Source organism: Dromiciops gliroides, chromosome 6 (assembly GCF_019393635.1).
Source record: "Dromiciops gliroides isolate mDroGli1 chromosome 6, mDroGli1.pri, whole genome shotgun sequence".
Classification (NCBI taxonomy): Eukaryota; Metazoa; Chordata; class Mammalia; order Microbiotheria; family Microbiotheriidae; genus Dromiciops; species Dromiciops gliroides.
Window position 1 is genome coordinate 166,491,399 of NC_057866.1, and position 25,802 is coordinate 166,517,200.

General features: G+C 42.3%; 1 protein-coding gene across 3 annotated transcripts in view; it reads right to left on the reverse strand.

Annotated features, from left to right (window-relative positions):
• GATB (glutamyl-tRNA amidotransferase subunit B) overlaps window positions 1–25,802 on the reverse strand; it is a 107,938-nt gene that overhangs the window by 80,285 nt on the left and 1,851 nt on the right. Inside the window, exons 2-3 of one of the 3 annotated variants that reach the window (XM_043970068.1) lie at window positions 23,167–23,317; window positions 2,003–2,116 (exon numbers count right to left, since the gene is read on the reverse strand). In XM_043970068.1, coding sequence (XP_043826003.1) covers window positions 2,003–2,116; window positions 23,167–23,317 — 265 coding nt within the window. Of the gene's footprint in view, window positions 1–2,002; window positions 2,117–17,647; window positions 17,775–23,166; window positions 23,318–25,802 lie in introns of those variants that run through there. The other 2 variants (XM_043970071.1, XM_043970070.1) reach the window with 2 other exon arrangements.

Consider the following 25,802-nt stretch of genomic DNA (forward strand, 5'->3'; position numbering starts at 1 on the left):
GTTCTAGTCTCCCTTCAAGCTATAGTTGCACATCACCAACTACTCATTCGCTATTTTGATTTCAAAATATTAAGTAGGCAGCTTAATTTCAGCATGTTCAAATAGAAGTCACTTTTTCTTCAAAGCTGTCACTCCTTGAAACTTCTTTCTTTCTGTTGAGGGCACCATCATCCTTCCGTACAACCAGGTTAGCAACGCTGGTGACCTCCTCACCCCATTTCTCACTCAGCCTACATGTTCAATCAGTCACCATGTCTTATTTTTTATACCTATACCACATTTCTCAAATAGGTTTCCTTCTCTCCATCTGACACATGATTTCTCACTTGGACTACTGCAAGAGCCTCTTAATTTGTCTCCTTTTCCCAAGTTTTTCTCTACTCCAATCAACCCATTTCTCAGCCACCCAAGTTATTTTTCCAAAGTCCAGGTCCATTTCAACTCTCTTATGAATTCCCTATTACTTCTAGAATACCTCTACAGCCTCTAGGATCCAGGCCTCTTCTGTTTGGTGTCTCATTCTCTTTATGATCTGTCCCCTTGGTACCTGTCCAGACTTCTCACAGACCAACCCCTTTGACAAACTCTACAGTTCAGCCAAACTAGCTGTTTGTCACACACAACGCTGCATCTCTCATCTTGATATCTCTCAGCATGTCCCCTGTACATGGGCAGTCCCCAGGCCTGCAATGTTCTTCCTCCTCACCTTTATCTCTTGGGATACTTGGTTTCTTAGCTCAAGGGCCTCCTTGGCAGCCACTTTTTCTGACCCAACGAACTACTAGTGACTTCCCCTTGTACCCCCCCCCCCCCCCGGCAGGTTACGTTGCATGATCTGTTCTGAATACATCTAAAGGCGAATGCCTTCTAAAGGCAGGAGCTACTCCTTCTTTTCCCACCTAATACAGTAAGCACTTAATAACTGTGCACTGATTAACTGCCAATGGGTAGCAGACTGGACTTTGTTGTCCTCTGGTTTTTGCTCATCCTTACAAGAAGTGAAAGCACAAGATATAAGACAGAAAAGGGAGAGAAGTAAATGCAAAATCTGGACCCTGAATGTCTATTTTAAGGAGGGGTGGGGGGAATGCACAATTAAAGGTCAGTTTTACCTCATGAGATGAAATCATGCTCCAGAAATAGTTTAATCTAAATCTGAAGAGAACCAAGCTTACTATTATGTGCTAAAACCAAAAAAACACAACATTTGGGAGATGTTGGTTGTGTACCTACTATGTGCAGAACTCTGTGACTGCCAGGATGTCTAGAGGAGTCACAGCCAATCTCCCCCTGCAGGGGAGACAGTCTTGCAAGTGGTCAACGAGTGAATACACTGATATCTCAGTTTTGTTTGGTTTCAGTGATATTAGAAATCCAATCCAGTTCAAACCGGCTCTGCTGTCTTATAAAACTCACATTACATTTGTTGGCTTAAATTTGGGGGTGGGGGGTGGGGGAGGGATTATATCAGGGTTTGATTTGGAGCTTAATGAGTTCAGGTTTCTGGTCCACAGTTGGGTTCAAGCTCCTGCTTCCTGTTGTACAAATGTCTACTTACTGGCCCACAGCGAGATCACAGAAACACTGCAAAGGGGAGACATCCCTATTATGGGACCTGTTCCTTAGAGGACAGAAAGAAGCTACCACCATGTTTACAAGGCTATAAGTGTGTTTTTGCAATGGGCGCATGACTTACTCCGGCCCTATCAAGCAATTAGCAGCCCACGCTGGGTCTGAAATGAATCTGAGAACATTGGTTTCTTCCTGTTCCCCGTTCAAATACAAGAAAGGCACCAGAAGCATGAGGCCAAGCAAGGAGTCAGCAATCAGGGCAATCGTGTTCAATCTAGCCAAGCCTCAGGGTGCTCTGGTCTATGCTGGGCCCAGCACAAGCCCCTGCTGGGATGGACAGCTCCCCCACAGAAACAGGAGCCCTCCTCCTGCAGGGCTCCCCCATCTCCTACCTGTTGGAGGGGGAGGCGCATCCCAAAACATGACTTACGGGGAGATCGGCGTAGAAGTAGTGCTTTCTGTCAAATAAAGACTTCTTGTTTACAGTGCAGTTCAGAGCCAGGCCTGTCATCACGGCGGCCTCCACACATCTCCTGTTGAGAACCTATAGAAAGAGGACACACGGCTCTTCTCAGATCCTCTGTCTGAACAAACGCCTCTCCCACACGCCGACATACGCACTGAACATTCAGTTCTGATGGGCATTATCTTGGGCTCTCTGAGGGGGCAGGACAGCTTCAGAAGCCAATTCTATTCAGTCAGGAAGAATTCAGAAAACTTCATTTATTTATTTATTTATTTGTGTTCAGTGGGTCTTGCTGTGTTCCAGAGCAGGGCACTGAGTCACTGGCTGATTTATTTGCCAAATACCCAGGCATCTTTGTTCACTTCTTAGCTACCTCCTACCAAACAGAGGGAAATGGGGAAAAAAAAAAAAAAAAAGGAAAATTCCCAGAAAGAGCTTGATGCAGTGGTTGCTTCAACGAGTAGCCAAGTTCAAAGATAACCTTAAGCACTACCCCCCTGACTCTCTCTCTCTCCCTTCCTCCCTCCCTCTCCCTTTTCAGCCATAATACATCAGCAGTCAAAAAAGAAGAGACTCCTTGGCATACTGATCCAAGAAAGATTTCAAATAAAACTAACAACCTGTTGACCAATTCAAATCGATGAACATTTATTAAATTCTTTTTTTGTTTGTTTGTTTGTTTTTTGCGGGGCAATGGGGGTTAAGTGACTTGCCCAGGGTCACACAGCTAGTTAAGTGTCAAGTGTCTTGGGCCGGATTTGAACTCAGGTACTCCTGAATCCAGGGCCAGTGCTTTATCCACTGCGCCACCTAGCCACCCCCCCATTTATTAAATTCTTAATATGTGCCAGGTACTAGGGAAGGTTTGAACCTTGTCCTATGGTCCATAACCCCCCCCCCATATGAAAGAATAACAACTTGTCCCAGGGTCGGTCAGAATGAGACAACAATAATAATAACCAAAATTTATATAGTGCCTACAGTTTGCAAAGAACTCCAGAGTTCTCTCGTTGGAAATAATGGAAAACTCCATTAATTCAGATGGTATACATTTTGGAATTAGTGATGACTCAACCTGGGGCTGAACCAAAGTTTACCTTTGGTCTAATCAATCCATTGAGAAAGGGTCTGATAAGCAAAAATAGTATAAACATTATGGAAGATTTATTTTAACCTACTTAAGAAAATAAACCATTCTTTAGGGATTTTAGCATATAAACTCTTGGAATGAAAATAGATGCTACTAATTACAAATAAATGTTATTAATTCATTAAAGGAAGTCCCCTAGGACCTCTACTGGGAAATATTTATAATATTTTTGAAGGCAATGAAACTGCATTTTCTTTAAAAAAAAAAATATTCCAAGGCTGAGACTTTACAGTAATTCAATCTAGCCTTCCCTCTATATGATCCAAGGAAGCATTGTACTTGGATTTTAGATTTTTGCAAACCAAGCACTGATTTTAAAATGGAGGCCTTCTCATTGAAAACCTGGCTAGCAAGTCCTCCACTGAACAGAAAATAAAAGGCTAAGGAGGTACTTTTCAAAAAAGCATAAAAGGCAATTACTCTGTGAAACTAATGTCGGATACTGACAACTCTGATGATTAGAATACAGCATGCTAAACACTTTAATTTATGGAGAGATAGTAATTAAGATTTATTAAGTAAAGATATGGCAGGAAAACAGGCCTTTGTCTTACTGCTAACCATAAATTTGTCTCAAAGCATGAACTCCCTCTGATTCACATTTGTAGTAAAATTACGATACATATAAATTTTCCTTCTGGTAAATCAAATTATTCTCCTACACCCCCCCCAACTCCCCCCCAACATCACACACCTCTCCCAACTCTCCTTGAACCCTTTGTTCTTCTCCTTAAGAGGACGCAAAGACTGCTGTTATAATAATAATTCCCCCATTTTAGCTGCCCAATTGAACTGGAAGGAACTCATTTGGAGTATGGCTTTACTGGCCCAAAGTTAATAACTTTGCTCATATACATATATATTTGAATACAGCACTGCTTAAGTACACAGGGAGAGAAAGTGACAGGTGTGTTTTCCCCCTCCTCTTGAATGATACTTTAATTTAAATTCTTATTCCAAAGAGGAAGGTGTAAGGTCTAAGTGATGGTATGCATAACCCTAGAAAAGCATGCTAAAGGTATGTGACATTACCTCCAAAGGTCTGTGAAGACTTCTACTTAGAGCACAACAGTTTGTTGGTTGTTTTTTTTTTCCAAACCAAAGAACCAAGAATAAATGGTACATATTTCTTTCTTTCTTTTGGTGGGGCAATGAGGGTTAAATGACTTGCCCTGGGTCACACAGCTAGTGTCAAGTGTCTGAGGCTGTATTTGAACTCAGGTCCTCCTGAATCCAGGGCCAGTGCTTTATCCACTGCACCACCTAGCTGCCCCCTGATACATATTTCTAAATTTCAAATTTTAAAAAGGAAGAGAGCACAACATATTGCATTGAGACACTTGATCTGGAGTCAGGACAAGCTAGGATCAACTCTCACCTTTGACATTTACCTCTTGTAGGCAAATATCTTAAAGCTCTCTCAGTCTCAGTGTCCTGTTCTGTAAATCGGGGAAAACAACGCGTGCGTAGATAGATAGAGAGAGAGATTTGTATACTCCCTATATTACAGTGTTGTTTTAAGTCTCTAATAACACAATGTATTTCAAGTGCTTTATGAACCTTATTAAAGTGCTATCATCACCATTATATTTTAAATACCTAATTTAGATGGGTCTTTAATATTCAGATGTTCTGGGGAGCAAAAGAATCTTAGGAAAGAGAAAGGCTATTAGTTCTAAATAGGAAGAGAGGCCCTGATTAATTGAAACACAGCAGATGTTGAAATTACACATGATTTCAGTGTTAGGGTATTTCCCCCTTAGATGGCAAGCACCACTTCTTGCAGTGATTACTGTACTCTCTCCCAAGGATCAGACACCATATTTCTTAATGACTCAGGAAGCTTGGATTACTTTATTTTCTGTTCCTCAGTGAGGCGAATTTTCCCTAGATAATGTTGTTGTTTGCTTTCCTTATGGCTGGAGAAATCTCCCATAATCAGGTGGAAAAAAACCTGAGCCTAACAAGCAAAATGATTCATAAACCAACTAAGTGGGCCAATTTTCACCCCCCCCCCCGGGATACCTTATTTTATCCTTGTACAACTTCTATTCTAATCTGTGCTGAAAACTACCTTCAACATAAAATGGGAAAGTTTCTGGAGTAGAGATGTGTAAAAGGCATGGGGAGGAGGAGGAAGAAAAGTGAATGAAATGGGGCAGCTAGGTGGCACAGTAGATAGAATACTGGCCCTGGAGTCAGAAGGGCTTGAGTTCAAATCCAGCTTCAGACGCTTGATACTTACTAGCTGTGTGACCCTGGGCAAGTCACTTAACCCCAATTGCCTAACAAGAAAGAAAGAAAGAAGGAAAGAAAGAAAGAGAAAGAAAAAAAGAAAAGCAAGAAAAATGAGGTTTCTCTGAGATAAAATTTGGAAAGAGGCAGCCATTAATGTAGGTACAAATGGCTTGCTTGTCTCCCTTTGCCCTGCTCCCAGGCATTATAAAGCACTGGGTCCACATGTTTGTTTTTCTTCCATGCACTGACATCTGAGAAACCAGAACACAGAAACTGACCTTATTAGAGATGGCCTCTAAATTTGGAACGGTCAAATCATAATATGACCTGGCTTCTAATGCAGTGGCCTACTCTGCACTTGGGCAGACTGGATGACCTGACAAACGGTTTCGTGCAATTAAAATACCTATAGTGCTTAGACACACATCGACTTGGTGTGTGAAAAGCTCCTCTCCATAATGACCTTGCAGAGTTGTTCCTTTTTGTTTATGGGGTAGATAGATTGTTTGTTATTAAGTTGACAGCTGTGATTACCACTGAGAAGCGGGGCTGAATAGAAAGTGGAGCATTTGTGGACTGCATCTTTAGAGCCTGTCCATCAACAGCCCAGTAGAAGAAGAACGGGGCCGTAGTTAGGTAGATTCTGGTTCATCCTCTGCCATGAAATAACTGGGGGACCTTGGACAAATTGCTTCAACTCTCTGGGGCTCAGTTTTCTCATCTGTAAAATTAGGGGGCTGGATCAGATGACCTCTAAGGTCATTTCCAGCTCAGACAACTTGTGATTTGACTCTGTTGGCTTGAAGTGACAAAACGTCAGCCAAGAACGCTAGCTGGCAAAGTGTCTGTGGCTGGCGGTGGTGATGGAATTTAGGGGAGGGGGGAAGGGATGATTGCAATTTCAGGGAAAAGGAAATCCCAAAGAGTTCTACTATTCCAGTAAAAGTCCACTCATTTGCTGGGTGCTCTCATTCCCAGGAAGGTGTAGATAAGTGAGCCCTTAGAAGTTACAGACCAAAAAAAAAGAGGAAAAAGGGGCAGCTAGGTGGCACAGTGGATAGAGCGCTGGCCCTGGATTCAGGAGGACCTGAGTTCAAATCCGGCCTCAGACACTTAACACTTACTAGCTGTGTGACCCTGGGCAAGTCACTTAACCCCAACTGCCTCACTAAAAAAAAAAAAAGAAGAAGTTACAGACCATCAGGAGAGGGCCTTTCAGAGAGGACAGCTGGCTATGATTATCTTTCCCTTTATGTATTCAATAGCATCTGAGGATTTTGCTGGAGGACCCATGAGAACCACAAAACCAATGAGACAAGGTCAAGCTTGTGCTCATTGGAAACTTCCTATTCACCCCCATTTAGGTCTTGTTTTCCTTGGAGGAGGAGGAGCTAGCTCCTCTCTAACTGGAAGGTTATCTGGGTTATTCACCCAATAGGTGAATTCAATTTTGAAAAACAAAAGCCAAAACCCAAATCTAGGGATATCAGGAATGTGATCTAATATTAGGAACATAATCTATTATCTAAGATCACTCCTGTTTAAACCCTACATACATCTGCCAACTGGTGTCATTTTGTTGCCTTTTACTTTAAAATCAACTACCTGCCATAAACCCCATTTACGAAGCACCTCCCTGGACTCATAGATAGTTTAGGTCAAATCAGGTCTCTCCTTATTCTAACCTGGAAAGTGGAACACGGGCATTCTCTAGGGTCTGACTGTATCTATATTTAAGTACATCATTAAAAAACGTGAAATCACAAGAAATGTGAGAAAGAGAATGGCTTTCCCTCCCAAAACAAATTATTTTTCTAGCTTAGAAGACCTTTGTATTACCCCAAAAAATGTTTGTTTCCATTCATTCATCCATCCCATAAGCAAATGGTATCAAACCTGCCCCCCCCCCCCGTTTCTTGAAGGACACCAATAATTCAAAACTGTAAACTAATTAACTGACAAATCTGTTTGCTTAAGAGACAATCACGTCTTCATGCCTTCTGAGTTAGGACAGGAGTGTTTACTGAAGAGTTACTGCTTCCCTCTCAACTAGTGACCACTCGGAGAGTATTTGTATTTGTCCTTTAATGGCTCAAAGTTCAGAACATGAGGATCATAATTAAGGAATTAAATCTTCCCTGCATGGAGGGTGAAATGGAGGAGACTAAGCAATGAGAGTCAAGACAGCTGACAGTGATAAGCAAACAAAGGTTATGGGTAACTACAGGCATCTTAAATGTTTACAAGCAGCCATAAAGAAAGGATTCACTGTTATGTTTTGTTTGAAATGAACAATTAACAAATGTTGCAGACGGGAACACAGTCTGGATCTTTAAGCTCTGGACTGGGAATCAAATGATCTTCCCATAGATTGTCAAATGTGCCCCTGACTTTCCTGTGGCCTTGGGCAGCTGAGTCAAGCCTCCAAGTTTCCTTTTCTGTTCATTCAAGCTTCCTCCTTAGTATTATGATTAACTGAGTTAGGAATGGCTGGAATGTTACTGATGAGTATGAGGGAAGGTGATGGGAAAGGGAAGGGGAAGGAAAAGGGAAGGGGAAAGGAAAAAGGAAGTGGAAGGGGAAGGGGAAAGGGAAGGGGAAGGAAAAGAGAAGGGAAAGGAAAAAGGAAATAGAAAGGGAAGGGGAAAGGGAAGGGGAAGGGAAAGGAAAAGGGAAGAGGAAAGGAGAAAAGGAAGGGGAAAAGGGAAAGAGGAAGGGGGAAGGGGACAGGGGAAAGGGAAAGATCGCTAGATCTGGAACCCAAGGTTCTGGATTCAACTTCCCGTTCTGATCCTTATTACCTCCCTGTGAGATCTTGACTAGATGACCTCTAAGGGCCCCTCTGGTTCTAGTTCTATGAAATTGTTGTTTTGTTATCTCTATGGGAAGCTGGATTTGATCTCAGGAAGATGAATCGTCCTGATTCCAGACTCAGTGCTCTGTGCACTGTGGCACCACATAGCCCCTTCTACACAATGATTATTATAATGTAAATAAAAAGAACATTTTGTGACCTTGATCAAGTTGCCTAGTCTCCCTTGGCCTCAGTTTCTCCACATGTAAAATGAAGGAGTTAGCATAGATGACTTCTGAGGGTCCTTCTGATTCTACATCCATGTTCCTACAATTTTTTTTCCCCCGGGGCAATGAGGGTTAAGTGACTTGCCCAGGGTCACATAGCTAGTAAGTGTCAAGTGTTTGAGGCCAAATTTGAACTCAGGTCCTCCTGAATCCAGGGCCAGTGCTTATCCACTATACCACCAGCTGTGCCCCATGTTCCTACAATTTTAAGGATTAATTTTGGCCCCAGGGGAATGGAGGAAATGCCTCTCGGGGTGGACTGTGGAAGCAGAATTTTGCACCTATCGTTGGCCATGTTTGCAACATTGGTTGGTTTTGCTTCATGCTTTTTCTTTCTTACAAAAGGGGGATGATAAACGATGGAACACGGGTAATATGTCTAGAAACCACTGTGATATAAAAGTGGAATATGTTAATAAAACTTTAAAATAAAAAATGAATTAAAAAAAGACAGCAATTTGCCAAAGTATAAAAATGTGATAAAAACAAACAAACAAAAAGTGATATGTTTAAAAAAAAAAAAACAAAAGAGAGCGCCAGAAGACAGGAAGACAGGAGACCTAAAGCTGAAAGGGGTTCAAGGCCATTAGCTCAATCTCCTCACTTTGCAGATGAAGAAACTGAGGCCCATGCAGTTTAAGTGACTTGCCCGAGGCCACACGGGTAGAGAATGTTCGAAATGGCATTTGAACCTAGACCATCTCACTCTATAGCCAGAGAGGTAGATGGCTTCCAAGTGGAGGCAGCAGGGGAGAGGACCCAGGGCATGTTCCCAGCCGGTGGCAGCACTGGAAAAGGACACAGAAGCCAGTCTGGCACTGGGGACAGGCCATGCAGGGTCAGTAAACATTCCTCATGCCTTTGAGTGCAGGATTCTACAGTCCTTCCAAATCTCTTTTCGGTAAAACGTGAAGAATGAAACAAACACACAAACTATCTAGGGGCCTCCTCCATCGAGCCTGAGAAACCCGAGGGGGAGCCCTGCCACCACCACCGTCTGGGATGGAGGAGCTACCACCATTTTTAAAAGTTCCAGCACTGTCCAAGGGAGGAAAAGGAATGGCAGCCAGCTGCATGATTTGAGGCTTGTCTTTTTATTATAGGCTCCTCCATATAAATCACCAGGACAAAGCCAAAGTCATTTAGATGAGTTCCTTGGATGCTAGAATTAAAAACAGCATCACCCTGGCCCGACAGGCACTTCCCTAGTCCATCTGCATCTTCACCCCCACAAAAGACAGCTCCCCTCACCCAGCAGCAGTCATCTTTTTGGGATGGTTACCTCCTGCTATCTGCACGCTTCCCCTCTGGCTCATCCATAGGTTTTTGGTGCAGGAGGAAACAGAATTCATTTCAAATAGTTAAGGTCTCTAGCTGTGACACCACGTCTTCTAACAGTAGCTCACCGTTAGTGCAGATGACATCTCACTCAAGTGCAAATTTGGGAGAAAGAAAACAGCACAAGGAGACAGAGAAATAATATGAGACTTTCCCAAGTATAATGCTTCACTTTCATATGCTACAATGATCCTCAAGGGAGGTGACTGATGCCTGGAGAAAACCTCCTCTGACTGTGCAGGGAATACGACAGGCCCTGAGATGATGTGTGGGAAAGAAGACATGGAGGGCAAGAGCCTCTGGTCCCACAGAACCGCAGGTCTCCTAGGGAAGGAGGTGAGAGCTGAGAAAGAAGGAATACTCAGTTTCTCTTCCTTTCCCTTGCCTACTAGATTTATCTGCTCTTTCCAGGCTTTTTCCTTTTTAAAAAATTCTTTCAAAATGCGACAAACAAATCTGTGATTTCACCAATATGCATATTCCCTCCAATGGTGCAGATTGCAATCTGTTCCTGCCTGTTCATCCTGTGTGACTCTTGTTCACATCTCTCATGCATTCACCAGAAGTAAGCCATCCAAAACGTTGGGGAGGGTCATTCTGTGCTCTTGATACTACAAAGGTACCAAGGGAGATGAACTGCAGCCCAATATAGTGCAGTATAGACTTATCTCCTTAAATATTTTACAATCCTGCATTTCTCTGATGTATGTGAGAACCAGCCTTGAAACCAGTAAGAACTGGGTTCAAATCCTACCCCTGACACACACACTGGCTATATGACCTTGGACAGATCACTATCTTCCAGGTGCTGTCGAGGTAACCCTTTAAGACAATATGCTGCAGAGAAGATGCTGAACTGTATCACCAAAGGAAGTGTGAGGGCCAAAATTTGATATAAGGAGCATTATTAGGGTGACTCGCCTTAATATTGGGGTCCCAGAAATATGAGGGACCTTTAAGGTTTACCCTCCCCTCTGAACTGCCCTTTTAAAATATTTCTCCCAGGCCATTAAGAAAGGAGCCTTTAAGCTTTAGTTCACAAAAGGATCAGATTTTATTACTTGGGAATTAATTAAACAACAAAGGTGAAACTAATAAAAATCAAAGATAAGGAAATAGGAAAATAGAAATACAGATAAATATTAACTCTAAACTTAGCCTATGCAATCCCCAAACCGTTTTCCAATTAAGCTAGTTCAAAGGAATTTAGGGTTTTCCTTTATTAACTTACCAAACACCTGAACAGCCCGCCAGACTGAGAACCAGCACGCGCCACCAGGACAGCAGTCACCACACTGAGAAAGGAACTTGTGTTCCAGAAGTGACTCAAGAGCTAGCGTTCTGGAAGTACCCTATAACCTCCCTTCAGGGAGCATTCAATCTTTTCTCCCTCCAAAAGGGAGGTCCTTCAAAAGCTGCCTATACCACAAATAATTTTTACCACATTCCCCCCCCCCTTTGTTTCTTTGGAAAACACTATGAGTTTGCTGATGAAATAGAAGTATCTTCACCTAGCAGTCTGCCCCAACGAAATCACAGAACTAGTCCCTATTCCTATTATTCTAACACTTCTGCTGTCTAATTCTTCATTTGTGAAGCATTTCAGCCTACTCATCTTTACCAGGAGCCTCTAAACTGCCCTTTGGGTGACTCTTAACATCAGCTCTTTCAAGATGGCGAAAATCCACAACTCAGCACCATTCAACAGCACTAGAAGTCTATAGGCATTAAAAACTCCAAGGTGTATATGAATGTAATGGAATACTATTGTGCTATAAGAAACGATGAGCAGGAGGAGTTCAAACAAACCAAGAAGGACTTACATGAACTGATGCTGACTAAAAGGAGCAGAACCAGGAGAACATTGTACACAGTAACAGCAACATTGTGTGATGAACAATAGTGATAGACTTGGCTCTTCTCAGCAGTGCAACGATCTAAAACAGTTTCAAAGAACTCATGATAAAAAATGTTCTCAACATTCAGAAAAAAGAACTGTGAATTATGAATGCAGATTGAACCATACTGTTTCTACTTTTGGACTGTTTTTCCCTTCTTTTTTGAGGCTTTTCCCTTGTGCTCTGATTCTTCTTTCACAGGATGACTAATTCAGAAATATATTTAATGTGATTGTACATATACAACCTATATCAGACTGCTTTCCATCTTAGAGAGGAGGGAGGGAAAGGAGGGTGGGAGAAAAAAATTTGGAACTAAAAATCCTGTGAAAACAAATGTGGAAAACTATCCTTATAGGTAACTGGAAAATAATAAAATGCTTAAAAACAAACAAACAAAAACTCCAAGGTGAAGCTTGGACTCATGAATAGAAGACTATACTTTCTTTAAGGATCTTCCTCTACTGTTTAGCTCTGGGCCCTTTCAAAGCAATAGGTGATATTATACTTAAAAGCCAAGGAGATGAGCAGCCATGCTGGGAATCCATCTAGCCTAGCATGCTAGAGGTAAAGAAAGAAGATCTAGAAAGTTACAATTTAGGAAACAGGTAAGGGAAGGAGTAACTGAAGAGAAGCAAGGTAGAGCTGAGCCCACTTGTGGATAGAAGGAAGTGGTCTAATACTGGATTGTACCTCTTTCTACATGCTGGATACCACCCTTTAATAAGCTGGAGAGCAAGCAAGGTGAAGAGCTTCTAGATCATGCTAGATGAGGATCTGGGCATGTTTCAAAGCCTGCAGTCTCAAAGAAGAATAGCACTGTCTTCAAGGATCTGAAGCGCTGTCACAGAGAAGAGTTTTGATTTGTTCTTCATGGTCCTTGAGGGCAGAATAAGGAGCAAAGAGTGGAAGGTGCCAAGAGGCAACTATAACCTTGTTATAAGGGAAAAAGTCCCTAAGAGTCAGTTACCCCAAAGTGAATGGACCCAAAGGTGAACAGACTGCTCTGGGAGGGAGGGAGGGAGGGGGGGTCCCACCTCCTTTAGAGTCTTCGGGCAAAAGCTGAATAACCACTCCCAACATGCAGGTATGAGCTGGACTCAAAGTCCGACTCTGACATGATTCCATGGCTGGGCAGACCGGGTGGAGAGATCATATCCTGATTTGGCATGAGGAATAACAGGAGTAGGGTTTATGCATTTCAAGCTGTTGAGATTTATTTAGTAACATTTCTGTTGGATGCTAAGTTTAGGATTAATCGATAACATCCTACAATTCAACAGGGTATCAAAGCATTATAACCAGAACACTTGACAGTATGTTATCCCATCTGTTATCCTAGCTGCTAAATCAAACTTAGATAAGCAGACAGCCCCCTTAAGTGCCTGCCGGAAGCTGAAAGGAAACTGAGGCAATGCCCACCACACACAAGACCCCTCCAAATATTCACTGGTATTGATAATAAGCAATGTCTCAGACAACTTCATGCAAAGGCCTTCCCAAAGCCCTTCCTTCCAAGGATTACATAGAAGAGCAGGTCCTGCCAGCTGCATTTTTCCTGTGATGTCATTTAAAGAGACAAAATAATGTCAAAAGAATTCTATTTTCCTTCATGCGCAGCTGTGGCTACACAAGCATTTGAGTGCATGTGCAGAAATAGGACCAGGACTACCCCCGCTGCGCCTGTTGTGGGCCTACGAATGAGAGGAGAAAAATCAAGTGGAGCCTCTTCTCGTGGCTCTGGCTTTTTGTTATCAGAGCTACAGGCCCTGCTTTACAGCTACAATGTGCTACTTTCTCTGCATGAAGGAGACTCTAGAGACTCCTAGAAGATGATTCTGCCGGGCTCCTGTGGTCCAGGTTAGGAGAGGAGAGGACTAAGTAAGACAGATGGGTAGAAGTCATAGAGAGGCAGATGTCTGGAGCAGCCTAAGGAATAACTTTTCTAACAATTAGCGCTACCCAATAGTAGAATGGGCTGTCCCAGAAGGTTGTAAGTAACAATGTAGTCCCATCATGCATGGGAGGTCTTCAAAAGGAAACCGGCAGGCAGCTAGGTGGTGCAGTGGGTAGAGCACCGGCCCTGGAGTCAGGAGGACCTGAGTTCAAATCCGACCTCAGACACTTAACACTTACTAGCTGTGTGACCCTGGGCAAGTCACTTAACCCCAATTGCCTCACTTTAAAAGGAAAAAAAAGGAAACTGGATGACAACTTGCTGGGGCTTCCAGTAGAAGGGATTCATGCTTCAGGGCAGGGACTGGCCTATGAAGGTACCTTCAAACTGACATTTTAAGTTCATGGAGAAATACTTTCTCTCTCCAAAGTTCCTTCTCTCCAATGTCTGGTCAATTCTTTGATCACATCAAGGAAAAACCAGCTCCACTTAGTGTCAGTCTTGACAAGGGCATCAAATCCTGCAGCTTCTGATGGTTCCCGGACGTTTCAGTCTCATTTTCTAGTCAAAACTTTCTCATTTCTAAGGAGGGGCTGATCTCCAATTTAACAAGAAAGAAGCAGCTATGTGGTGTACTGAATAGTCAGGAAGACCTGAATTCAAATCCCGCCTCAAACTAGTTGTGTGACTCTAGATCACTTTCTCTGGGCCTCAGTTTATTCATCTTTGAAATGAGTGGAGGAGGGATTGGACTCAGTGGCCTTTAGGGTCCCATTCAGCTCTAAATCTGGGGTCCTATAATCCTGAGAAAGCTCCATCTTGGACTCCCAGACAGCTACAAGCGAAGTGGGGGGAGGGGCGCTAAAGCTAGGATGTCGCTGGGGGAGAAGGCCTACAAAATGTTTTACTTACATCTTATTAAGACCCCTGGGAAGTAGATCCTACAGTAATTATGATCCCTATTTAAAAGATGCAGAATCTGGAGCTCAGAGAGGTTACATGAGTTGCCCAAAGTCACACAGCTACTAAAGGTCAGAGGTCAGAGTCAAATTCTGCTGCCTCCTGCCTCCAAGTCCTCCTGCAGTTTCTCCCTTCCCGATAACTAAACTGGAAGTGATCTGAGCAACTCGGGTTGGGGCTTCCTGCCTAGTGATGGATATTATTACTAGGGTTTGAACCCAAGTCCCACTAGCTTGAGGAACAGAGATGATCTCTGTATCAACAGGTCCTAAAGCTGAGAAGTTGGTCTGTTTCCTCTTTGCAACGCTGGGCCCTAGAGATCACAGTCAGTTCAGACTGACGGGCACTGCCCAGTGCTACCCTCTCAACAGCTCTGCCAGTACCTGGAATGAAGGTCCTAAGAGTGATGGAGGAGGCTAAAAGAATTAACAGATAACCTATCAATAGTACCTAAAAGGGTTAACAGAGAAACTAAGCTTTGTGTTCTTACAGTAACCAAGAGGGTTTGAGTCCCCATCAACCCTTACTATCAACAGAGACTGTAACTAGGGACCATTAACCATTAATAGCCATTAATATTACTAGATGACAGGACACCTAGAAACCAGATCTTAAGTAAAGAGGTAACAAAAACACAGAGACCCTCTGGTCTGACAGGTTTAAGCATGTCTTTAGGAACATGTGCAGAAAGGACCAAATGTGTCCTTAAGGTTCACCTTATGATGTGTAAACCCAAAAAAACACACCTCCAAGGAAAAAGATACTTGCTTTGGGGGTTGTCTTAGGACCCCAGGAAGTCCAAATTAGGATAAGACCTCCCATGAACCTCCCATAAGGTGGAGATTAGGATAATGAGGAGATAAACACTTTTTTCTTCCTATAAATATAACTACCTTTCTTCCCCTATCTGAGATATCTTTTTTTTTTTAATGGTGGCCTCACAGTATTCTAATAAAATTTAGGAAACTGAGTCACTGAGTCTTGTAATTCTTTTGGGATGTCTCATAATCAATTTGATCAATTAAATGCATCCCTGCATCAAGATCATCCTTAGCAGATGAGCTGAGAAGGAAGAGGTAACATGGGAGGTTTGGAGCCCAGGCTGTATGAGGACTTGGGGTAATTAAAAGCTTAGACAAGGGAAGACCAGGTTGGGGAGAAGCTGATGCCACTCCACAAAAGGAGAAACTTCCAAACAATCAGCTGTTCAGAAGCAGGGAGGGCAGCCTGGGGAGGGGAGGCCTCGGGGAGCCCATCAGAGGCCCCATGGTGAGGGGGGCTGAATTTGGGGGATCTCAACAGGTGGTCGCTGGCCCAAAGGACTCTGAGGCCGTTTCCCTCTCTGGGACCCTGTGGCTGTGCCATCAGTTGAGCTCAGGGAGGCGGCCTCCAGCTCCTGGCTGGCAGATGACTGATCCTAGGAAGCAGTACATTAAGAGAAGCCCAGTGAGCTATCTGAGAGGCCTTACTTGGGAGAAGGCGTGAGGACCACATAAGCCACTAGCACATGCCTCCTGAGAATGTTTAAGGCGGTGGGGAGGCTTCAGGCAAAGACATTTCACAGGATGTGATGAGGATGAGCACTAACAAGAAATGGTGATGATGATAACGACAATAACAATAACTAGCATTTACACAGCACATTCATGTTTGCAAAGTGTAATAATAATAATAATAATAATAATAATGCTATGATGATAATGATGATGATAAAAAAACAGTGCTAGGCACTGTGCTAAGTGCTTTACAATTATAATCTCACTAGATCCTCACAATGCCCTCAGGAGGTAGATGCTATTATCATCATTCTACAGATAAGGAAACAGAGTAAAGCAGAGGTTAAGCAACTTTTCTAGGGTCACGTAGCAAGTAAATATCTGAGTGAGGATTTGAACCCAGACCTTTCTGCTGTGAGAAAATAATTATTAATAATGAGTTTCTTGGGGGGACCTAGATTCAATCCTCTCTCCCCCTCATCCCAGAAAGTCTAATTCTTAGGAGGAAGTTCTAATCTTGTTTTGGGACCAGCCCACGAGTACAACAGAAATGAAGATTGATTCTTTTGTCTAGCTCATTGAAGGACTGGTGGGATGATACCACACCTGGACTTCATCTTCGCCCTTCAGTGATAGTCTTTTGCATACTTCCCCTCATGGGTAGAGCTCATTTTAATTTGGACCACCCTCAAGTCATGTCAACCAATGGGACTGAATGATGCTAACCAATTAGCTTTGATCAGTGTATAATGACCCACCTCTATCAAAAGAGGATAAAAAAGGGCAGCTAGGTAGCTCAGTGGATAAAACACTGGCCCTGGATTCAGGAGGACCTGATTTCAAATCTGGCCTTAGACACTTGACACTTACTAGCTGTGTGACCCTGGGCAAGTCACCTAACCCTCATTGCCCCACCAAAAACAAAAGAGGATAAAAAGTCTGGACCATGTAAGGGTGGCCATCTTGGCTCCATCTTGGCTCGGAATGCTGTTTCTTAGTGCAGTATGTAGGCCTGAAAGCCTGAGGCTATGAGGGATTTAGGTAGACACATGGTCAATACTTTCCTAATATATAAGATTAATTAATAATAAATACTACCAAAAAGGGTGCAATAGCCATTAATATATAAGAAGCAATAATTGTAGAAAACACAGTTATAGCCACAAATAATTTAAAAAACACACTGCCTCCAGGCCCAGCACGCTATCCACGGCCCCACCCAGCTTCCTCAGAAAGGGACGACTGACATTCTCTATACACAGGGACAAACACCTATCATGAAGAACCTGATGATCTACTAGGCAGAAAATGACAACAACTGGGGTGTTCTCTTATCCAGACGAAAGCAACTCTGGAGGAGACAATCAGGGTGATCATGGAGGTAAAAGGAAAACCTAGAGCAGACCACGCTTTCATGAGTTCTGTGGGACAAATCTCCAAAGCAAATCTTTGCAAGAGGAAATGTCTTAAATGGAAAACTGGCAAACAGCTAGTCCTAATCTGCGTGTGAACAAGCAGGGAGAAGGCACACGTGCACGTCTGGTTCCATACCTGCGTATGTACAGGGATGAAGGTGCAGCTGGCCATCCATCTTCTCTACAAATGTCTCCTTAAACGCCTGGTTTAGATTCTATGTTCTGGGGTTAAAGATAGCTTCTAGTAGCAGACTGAGAATTCAATAAATACATGGGAAAGCATTTTCATCTGATGATTTCTCTTGCACAATGAAGCCCAGGAAGCCACTACCCTGGGTTTATCCGTGCTAGACAGAACAGGGGAGGTGTGTCATACTGTACGTCAACGTCATGTAAGAACATCCAGGTTTGCACAAAAGATAAATCAGGGAGGAAATGGTTGTTTTACAAAAAGAGGCATGCTAAGATCTCTCTCAAGAACAAATACCACGGGAGCATTTAAACTGGGGAATCTAGATCTGGTGTCTGCGGATTTTTGTTTGAAATATTTGGATAACTCCATTTCAATATAATTGGTTTCCTTTGTAATTCTACATATTTTGCATTATGCAGTTAAAAATACAAGGAAGAAGGGGTCCAGACTGCTGAGGGGGGTCCACGACACACAAAAAGATTAAGAACCCTTGATTTAAAGGGGCCATTTGCATAAAAGTTTTCAAGAACATGTTTACTGCATAAAGCAAGGCATAAGTGGACTGCTTATAAATAAGCACAGTACTTGATACCACCTGTTTTGTGCATTTGTACCATCATGATATTGTGATTATGACAGAGACGTCTAGAATGTGTTGAGCTATTGGGGGAGATGCTATAGAAAGACCCTAAACACTAACTTTAGTATCATTCTAGCGCAACCAAAGCAAACTCCAACCTTCCCTGATAAAGACAGATCCAAAGCCCTGAAGCCCATAACGCTGCTCATAGGAGGGGAGTGCGCTATCTTCTTACATTGCAAGGGCAAAAAAAAAGAAAAAAAGAAAAATGTAGGCAGTCTCTTCCCCTGCACTGAAAGCCAGCAGAATTGATGGTTGCTGGGGATTTTTTTTTTCTTTTTCTGCACAGATAAGAGCTTCTGGAGGAGGAAGACAAAGAGCAGAGGCACTAATTTCTAATTAATTTAACTGTGGAGCAGCCTGATTATCTGGAGGAGTTATCTACTGAGCACTGCAGCCTTCCGGTGTGCTGAATCTGAGCTTTCTCAATAGGCAGCGACAGAGCTCACCCTCCCTTCCAAGGCATCAGGGACTTGCATCCAGGAGAGAGGACTCCTTTCCAACAGCAAAGCAAGCATGTGTGAGAATGGGAAACAAGCTCCCTGCCTGCCCCGAAATCTCACCTTTTCTCACAATGTTTTTGGGCCAAATCAACAAGTTGAATAGACTCCAGCGACGGGCACACCAAAGGTCTCCTTCCCTTGCCTCTCACAGACACACAGCATGTTGGGGAAGGAGGGGGCCCTTCAGTGAATATTCATAAGCAGGCCATGACTATAGGCCAATTAATCAATTAGGCTCCTGTTGGCAGGATAATCATCTGTTAAATTAAGGAAAAGGCCTTTGTGATTCCAAGACAGCTGTCACCACAGGGATGTACTGAGTGAGGCAGCCTGGCAGAGTGGAGAGGGCTGGACCCCAAGTCAGGGAAACCGAGATCCAACTTCTGTTTCTGATCCTCAGGAGCTGGGTAACCATGAGAAGACCACACAACCATTCTGAGCCTCAGTTTCCTTATCTCTAAAAGGAAGGCCTTAAGACAAGATGGCTACTAGTCTCCTTTGGCTCTTAATCGATAACCCTGCAATCCCCGCCAAGAAATGTCAAGGTGCCCATTGAAGGTTTAGATCAAGACCTTTATGGAGTAGGATGATGGGCTGAGGGTTATTTCCAGCCTTGTGATAAAAGAATGAGATTCCATAAAACTCTGAAATGCAGAGGATAAGATTTGTGTGGTTCTAAGAAAATCAAAACCTACAGAGATACACACAAAGACACATACTTAGAGATGGACAAAGATCCACCCAGCAAGAGACAGGAAAGATGGATACAGAAACAGAGATGGGTGCCCAGACACAGGTCGGGGCCCACGCTCCTCTCATGCCCATCTTGTGTGCACAGCAAGGCGCACTGCCTTATCAGCTGCTAATTGATCTTGGGGACTTTTAGGATGACATCAATTTCAATGTCACATGGTTTGCGCAGTCACAGCCAGGAAGATCACTTCTAGGGACCCGACCTGAAGACTGGAGGAAATTCAGTAGCAGACCCCAGGACAAAGATTAAGGGTGCTTAAGACTCTCAAAATGTGAAGGCGGGGCTCATGGCCGAAATCAAACCATCCATGAGTTCCCCTGGCCATGTTGAGATGATAGTTACTGAAAAGGGGCAAACTGTTCCTAAGCCAGAAGAGGAGGTTGGTCAAAAGTAAAAGATATCCCCAAAGAAACCAAAAACCAAAAAATTACAGCATGAGAGTAAATGTGACATTAGCATGCAAATACAAGTGAAATGAAAACATTTGTTTAAAAAAACAAACCAACACCATTTGTTAAAGTGAATTAAAAAAGCTTAACCAATGATCATGAAGACAATTATCAAAATATTTTTTTAAAAGTTCAAAGATCCCAGGTTAAGAACTCCAGGTGTAGTCCAACCCCTCTTACTTCACAAAAAGAGGAAAATAAGGCTCAGGTGTGAATGTCTGCTGACCTTATGGTAGCAAAAAAGAAGAAGCAAAGTGGGTGCCCATTAACTGGGGACAAATTGTGCTATACGAATGAAATGAAATCTTTTAGTGCTGGGGAGAAATGATGAAAATCAGGAATTCAGAGAAATATGGGAAGATTTGTATGAACTGATGGAGAGAGAAACAAGGAAAATCAGAACAATATACCCAGATGACCACAGTGACCAATGTGGTCACTAAACTTGATGCTTTGGTTTAAATGGTTTTCTTTAAGTAAGGGTTCAGTTTGGGTGTGTGGCGAACATAGGCAAGATTTTCAGAAATTACTGTGATATTAAAACAAAAGACATTTTTAAAAAATGAGCTTTTGTTTTTTTAAACAAATGGTTAAATGACTTACAAAGAGTCACATGGCCTAATTACTGTCAGTCTCTTGGCTCCCCATCTGGTATTATTTCTACTTTACCATGATGATCACTTTAGTTCCATGGCAATAAAATATCTTTTTATAGTTCTAGTGCTTAGCCCAGTAAATAATGTTCAAGGAATGTTCTTAGGGACTGAACAGTTCTTTGGGTATTAATGATGATTTATTGGTATAGATCTCTGTGGCCCTCTCATCCCATCACAAAGACATGCACACACTCATCCCATCTCTCTCTCTCTCTCTCTCTCTCTCTCTCTCTCTCTCACACACACACACACACACACACACACACACACACACACACACACACACACACACACACACACACACAACATGATTTACAGACTCAAAGCAGCTTCCCTCTACTCCAGATCCTCAGTAGAAACAACTGTTGACAATTTATAATCTGATTTGCTCTAAGTAGTATCTTGACTTGGTGGGGGGGGAATCATTCTTTTTTTTTTTTGTGGGGCAATGGGGGTTAAGTGACTTGCCCAGGGTCACACAGCTAGTAAGTGTCAAGTGTCTGAGGCCGGATTTGAACTCAGGTCCTCCTGAATCCAGGGCTGGTGCTTTATCCACTGTGCTATCTAGCCACCCCCCAGGGATCATTCTTTTTACAAAAAGCATTATTGCTCTATAACTGACCATAAGGTCAAATGATACATGGTATCTCACAGTTATCCAAATATCATCAGTCTTTTCCATTGAGCATGGAAAAGAAAGCCCATGATGATAAACATCACAGGACTGACATTGCTTTGTTCTGACAGAATGTTATAATGACTGTTCACAGCTCACATGCGGAAACTTGCTCACTTTCAAACAGGCACATCTATCTGCAAAGAGGCAGATCAGCATTGACTGAATAAGAAAAGCTTAGGGCTATTCCAAACCATTAAGATTCTTGGCTCTGACTTTTGAGAAAGGAGGATAAACAAATCTCTGCCCAAATTGGAGCAGTTCTGTTTAGAAAATGGGAGAAGTGAGGGGAGAATAATTCCCTCCCCTCGCCCTCCCACCCCCTTCCAAAGTATCCATCAGCAAGGCTGTGTTGAGAAATGTTTTGTGGTAATGAGCCAAGTTTTAAAGAACAGAGAGACAGACTATTAGTGTGTGTCAGGGGGTGGGGAGCAGGGGTGTGGAAGGGATGGAAATGGGTCAAGAACACAGGAATACCAATTCACATTCATCCTGAACCTCCAGAGCTGACTCCCGGGGTGTCACCTTGAGCTATTATCAGCTGGGCAATGACTGAAGCAGACAGCCAGGAGAGCGGAGGCTTGTAGCCATAAGCTTAGCCCATAGATTACACTTAATTGCACTAGCACTCTATCACCCAAAAGACAAAACCAGGTAGGATTCTCCTTGTCGCTTTCTCCATAACCCTCAGGTTACTTGCCTTGTGTCAAGGTCACTTTTGATGTTCATTTTGACCATCTTTTCTTCCTAAGTGAAGGTATTAGGTTATGTAGCAAGTGGTTTTCAGAGAGATCTGTCCTAGGTTCCATGCACTTGTAAGGGTGGCCCAGGAAACCAGTTGGGTCTGGCTGATTTGGTATTTATTTAAGCCAACCACCTGCCTTTATACTAATCATCTGACTCTAACCCTCTTTTCTTTTTCTTTTTTTTGTGGGGCAATGAGGGTTAAGTGATTTGCCCAGGGTCACACAGCTAGTAAGTGTCAAGGCCACATTTGAACTCAGGTCCTCCTGAATCCAGGACCAGTGCTTTAACCACTGTGCCACCTAACTTCCCCCTAACCTTCTTTTCTTTAAAACTTGGCTTGTAATCAGCAAAATACACATTGATACACTTCTGTGGTTGGATCCTTCAGACTAGACCCTTGGACAAATTTACATCCACCATAGTTTTCCTAGTTATTTCAAATGTTAGACTGATAATGGATGTCGAGTCATGGAGCAGCAATTCTATGAAGACAAAGAAAACAATTGCAATGGATTCTATTTTCTAATTTTATTATTATTTACTCATCCTCTGTCTGAATTTTTTTTTAACTCAGACAGATTTCTTTGAGGTCTGGGCTTGTGCCAACTTGCACAGCTGTTAAAACATACACTGGATGATGGCTGCTGAACAAAACACTGTTGTATTTCTCCTCAAATCTCTATCCTTAATTAACCACATGCCCTTGGACAGGCCACTTCAGTTCTCTACATTTCAGTTTCCTCAGCTGCAAAATAAGAGATATGGACGACATAAACTCTAGGGTCCCTCCCAGCTCTAAATCATGAGATACTGTGAGTTTTCTTCAAACTCAGAGATAGTAAATAGTTTTGAGTGATTATAAATGCAGAAGGGAACTGGCTTTCTTTTTATAACTGGCATCACCTCAAGTTTAAAAAACTAGAATCATTACTGACTTCCCATTCTACAAATACAAGAAAAGTCTCAAATGCTTAGAAGAACAGACTCGAACATTTGTAATTTTGTTCATGGGCATTAAGATAAATTAAATTACTCACCGGCAATGTTCCAGGTAAGGAAGCATCAAAAAAAGAAACCAATGAATTAGGGGGTGCTAAGAAGGTAACTTGAGATCCGGAGAAAAGTTTTGAATTGGAAGAGATCTGGGCATGAATTTCCAGGCCCACCACGGCTGCCCACTCATGTGCACTACAGAAACAAATAAAAAGAAATAAGTAGATTTTTCACTGTGCAGAAAAACACTGGAGACCACCAAAACATAAATGTCGTACTTGTATTTTAACTTAGTAAAATTTTATATCCTTGCATATAAAACTGCATTCTATTTTACTGGTGGCTAAATCAAAATTAATCTATAATGAAAATCTTGCAACGGGATTGGGGGAATAAAATTACTTTATGACTTATCATTAGGGAAAGGCCCACTGTACAAACAGAAGGGTGATAGGGTGATAGGAGAAGAGAACCATTTGGCATCCTAAAGCAATTCAGAAATGGATTCTAAGTGTCAACTGCCTAGCTGACTCTTCAACCCAGGAGGAAAGCAGCATTTTCTAAATTAACTGCACACTGTCAACTAATCACCTGTAAACTGAGGAAGGAGGACCTAGGGGACAATATTTAGAACTAACATAACCACCAGGACCCTAGTAATATAGGAACAATTAGAAATTGTGCCAGATCTCGTAAAAAAAGAAAGTTAATTCTTGATCGTTTAATAGATTTGCCTTTATAAGTCTTATAAATATAACTGCTAAGTGGAATGGAATGCATAACAATTTACTCTGAAATCAAGGTCCCCATAGAATATAGGAATAATTGGTGATTTCATCAGTGTGGAGAGCTCTTTACGGGGACTCCTCCTTTTCATTGTTTGTCCTAGTAGATAAGTCCCAGAGAGTTATCTGCAGCACACAGAGGTTAGAGATTTGTTCAGGGTCACAATTTGTAGGTGGCAGAGATGGGATGTAATCTTCTTAACTCCAAGACCAGTCTCCATTATGCCAGGCCGGCTGCTCCAACACAGAATATGATGTATCCTTTTCTACTGAAATAGTTTTCCTTGGCTGAAACCTAATTAGACGTTCTCAGGGTTATCCTTTCAAACCTGATTGGCATCAAAATTTAAACATCCTAACAAGCTCCCTTATCTGGGACACTTTTATCTCTTGTCCAATATTCATCGCCTTGGAATCAGAGGCACACTGGAGAAGTTCCAGTGTGTCATCTTACAAAATCTCTTTGTACTGTCAAGGCCTTTCCAGTCTTTCTTTAATGTATCTTTGTATACAAAAATCTAGATAATTCACTATCAATTCCTATGCACCTGTGGAATTCTGGGTAAGTCACTTCATTTCTTTGGCCCATCTGATTACCTACAAAATAAGAGTCGAACTAGAAGGTCCGTAAGGTTCCTTCCAGTTTTAAATCTCATGATCTTACAAAAAAATCACATTTTTTAAAGCTCTATTTTTAGATTGAACTGCACAGACAATAGGTATGAGAAATTACAGTTGACTGGTCAGAAATTTCCATGTTCGCTGTAACATCCTCCTTGTCTTTTGAACAATTTCATCACCCCGGAGAAAAGCAAATGTACTTTTCACTTCCAATGAGTTACCATCATTTAAGAAAAGAACAGAAACTGAAAGTCTGTGTCTAATTCTATCTTCCCTGGAACACGCTGATTCAGTTCCTCCATTTGGAAAGCTCAGGTAGAAATTTAACTTTAATAGTTCACAAAGCATCTACAATGCATGTCATTTGATCCTCAAAAAACAAAACAAAACAAAAAACCCAAAACAAAACAAACAAAACAAAAAACCCAACCTGACAAAAGAGGCAAAGAAGTCATTCTAATTTCTACTTTGCACAAGTGGAAACTGAGGTCGGGAGAGATTAAGTTATTTAATCAAGGTCACAGCTCTAGTAAAGAGCAGATGAGAGACTCAGACTCAGGTCTTGTGACCCCAAGGGGACAAAAAGGATAATGAATTCAGTTCAACAAATTCTTACTATGGCTTGTTTTAGTGAACCATAGAGATGAAACAAGAAAGAGTTCCTGTCTTCAACAAACTAGTAGTAAATGTCATCTCTTGATTCTTTAGGCAACCCTTTAAGGCTGTAAGTTACAGAGCAGGGACAAATCTGCATTGGTAAAAGGATTTTCCCCACTGGGAGTTCCCTGTATCAATGAAATTACAAGTCTGGTCACAAAAAATGTTGTCCAAGGCACGATGCTCTGGTACTAGGGATACAAAAGTCCCCGTTCACAAGAAGCTCACGCTCAAAATGTGTAGTCAAAGACTGTCTTTTCAGTGAGACTTCAAATGGTCAGAAGATATACAGCTAGAAGAGACCTCAGGGGTCATCTCATATAGTGCAATAGAATGAGTGAGGGATTTGAAGTTGAGGGACTCCATTTCTGGCTTTGTCACTTACTACCTGGATCACTTTAGGCAAGACACTTAATATGGCTGGGCCTCAGATACCCTATCTGAAAAAACGAGAGGGTTGGAACAGAAGACCCACCTCCCAGGTCACATCCAGTTATCAATCTTTGATTCTATGATCTAGTACAACAGTTCTTAATTTTTTTTTCCACATCTGAGCTCCCCTCTCCTTTTTAGTGTAAAAAAAATCCTCAGCTCTACATATGATGGTAGTTGTAGTA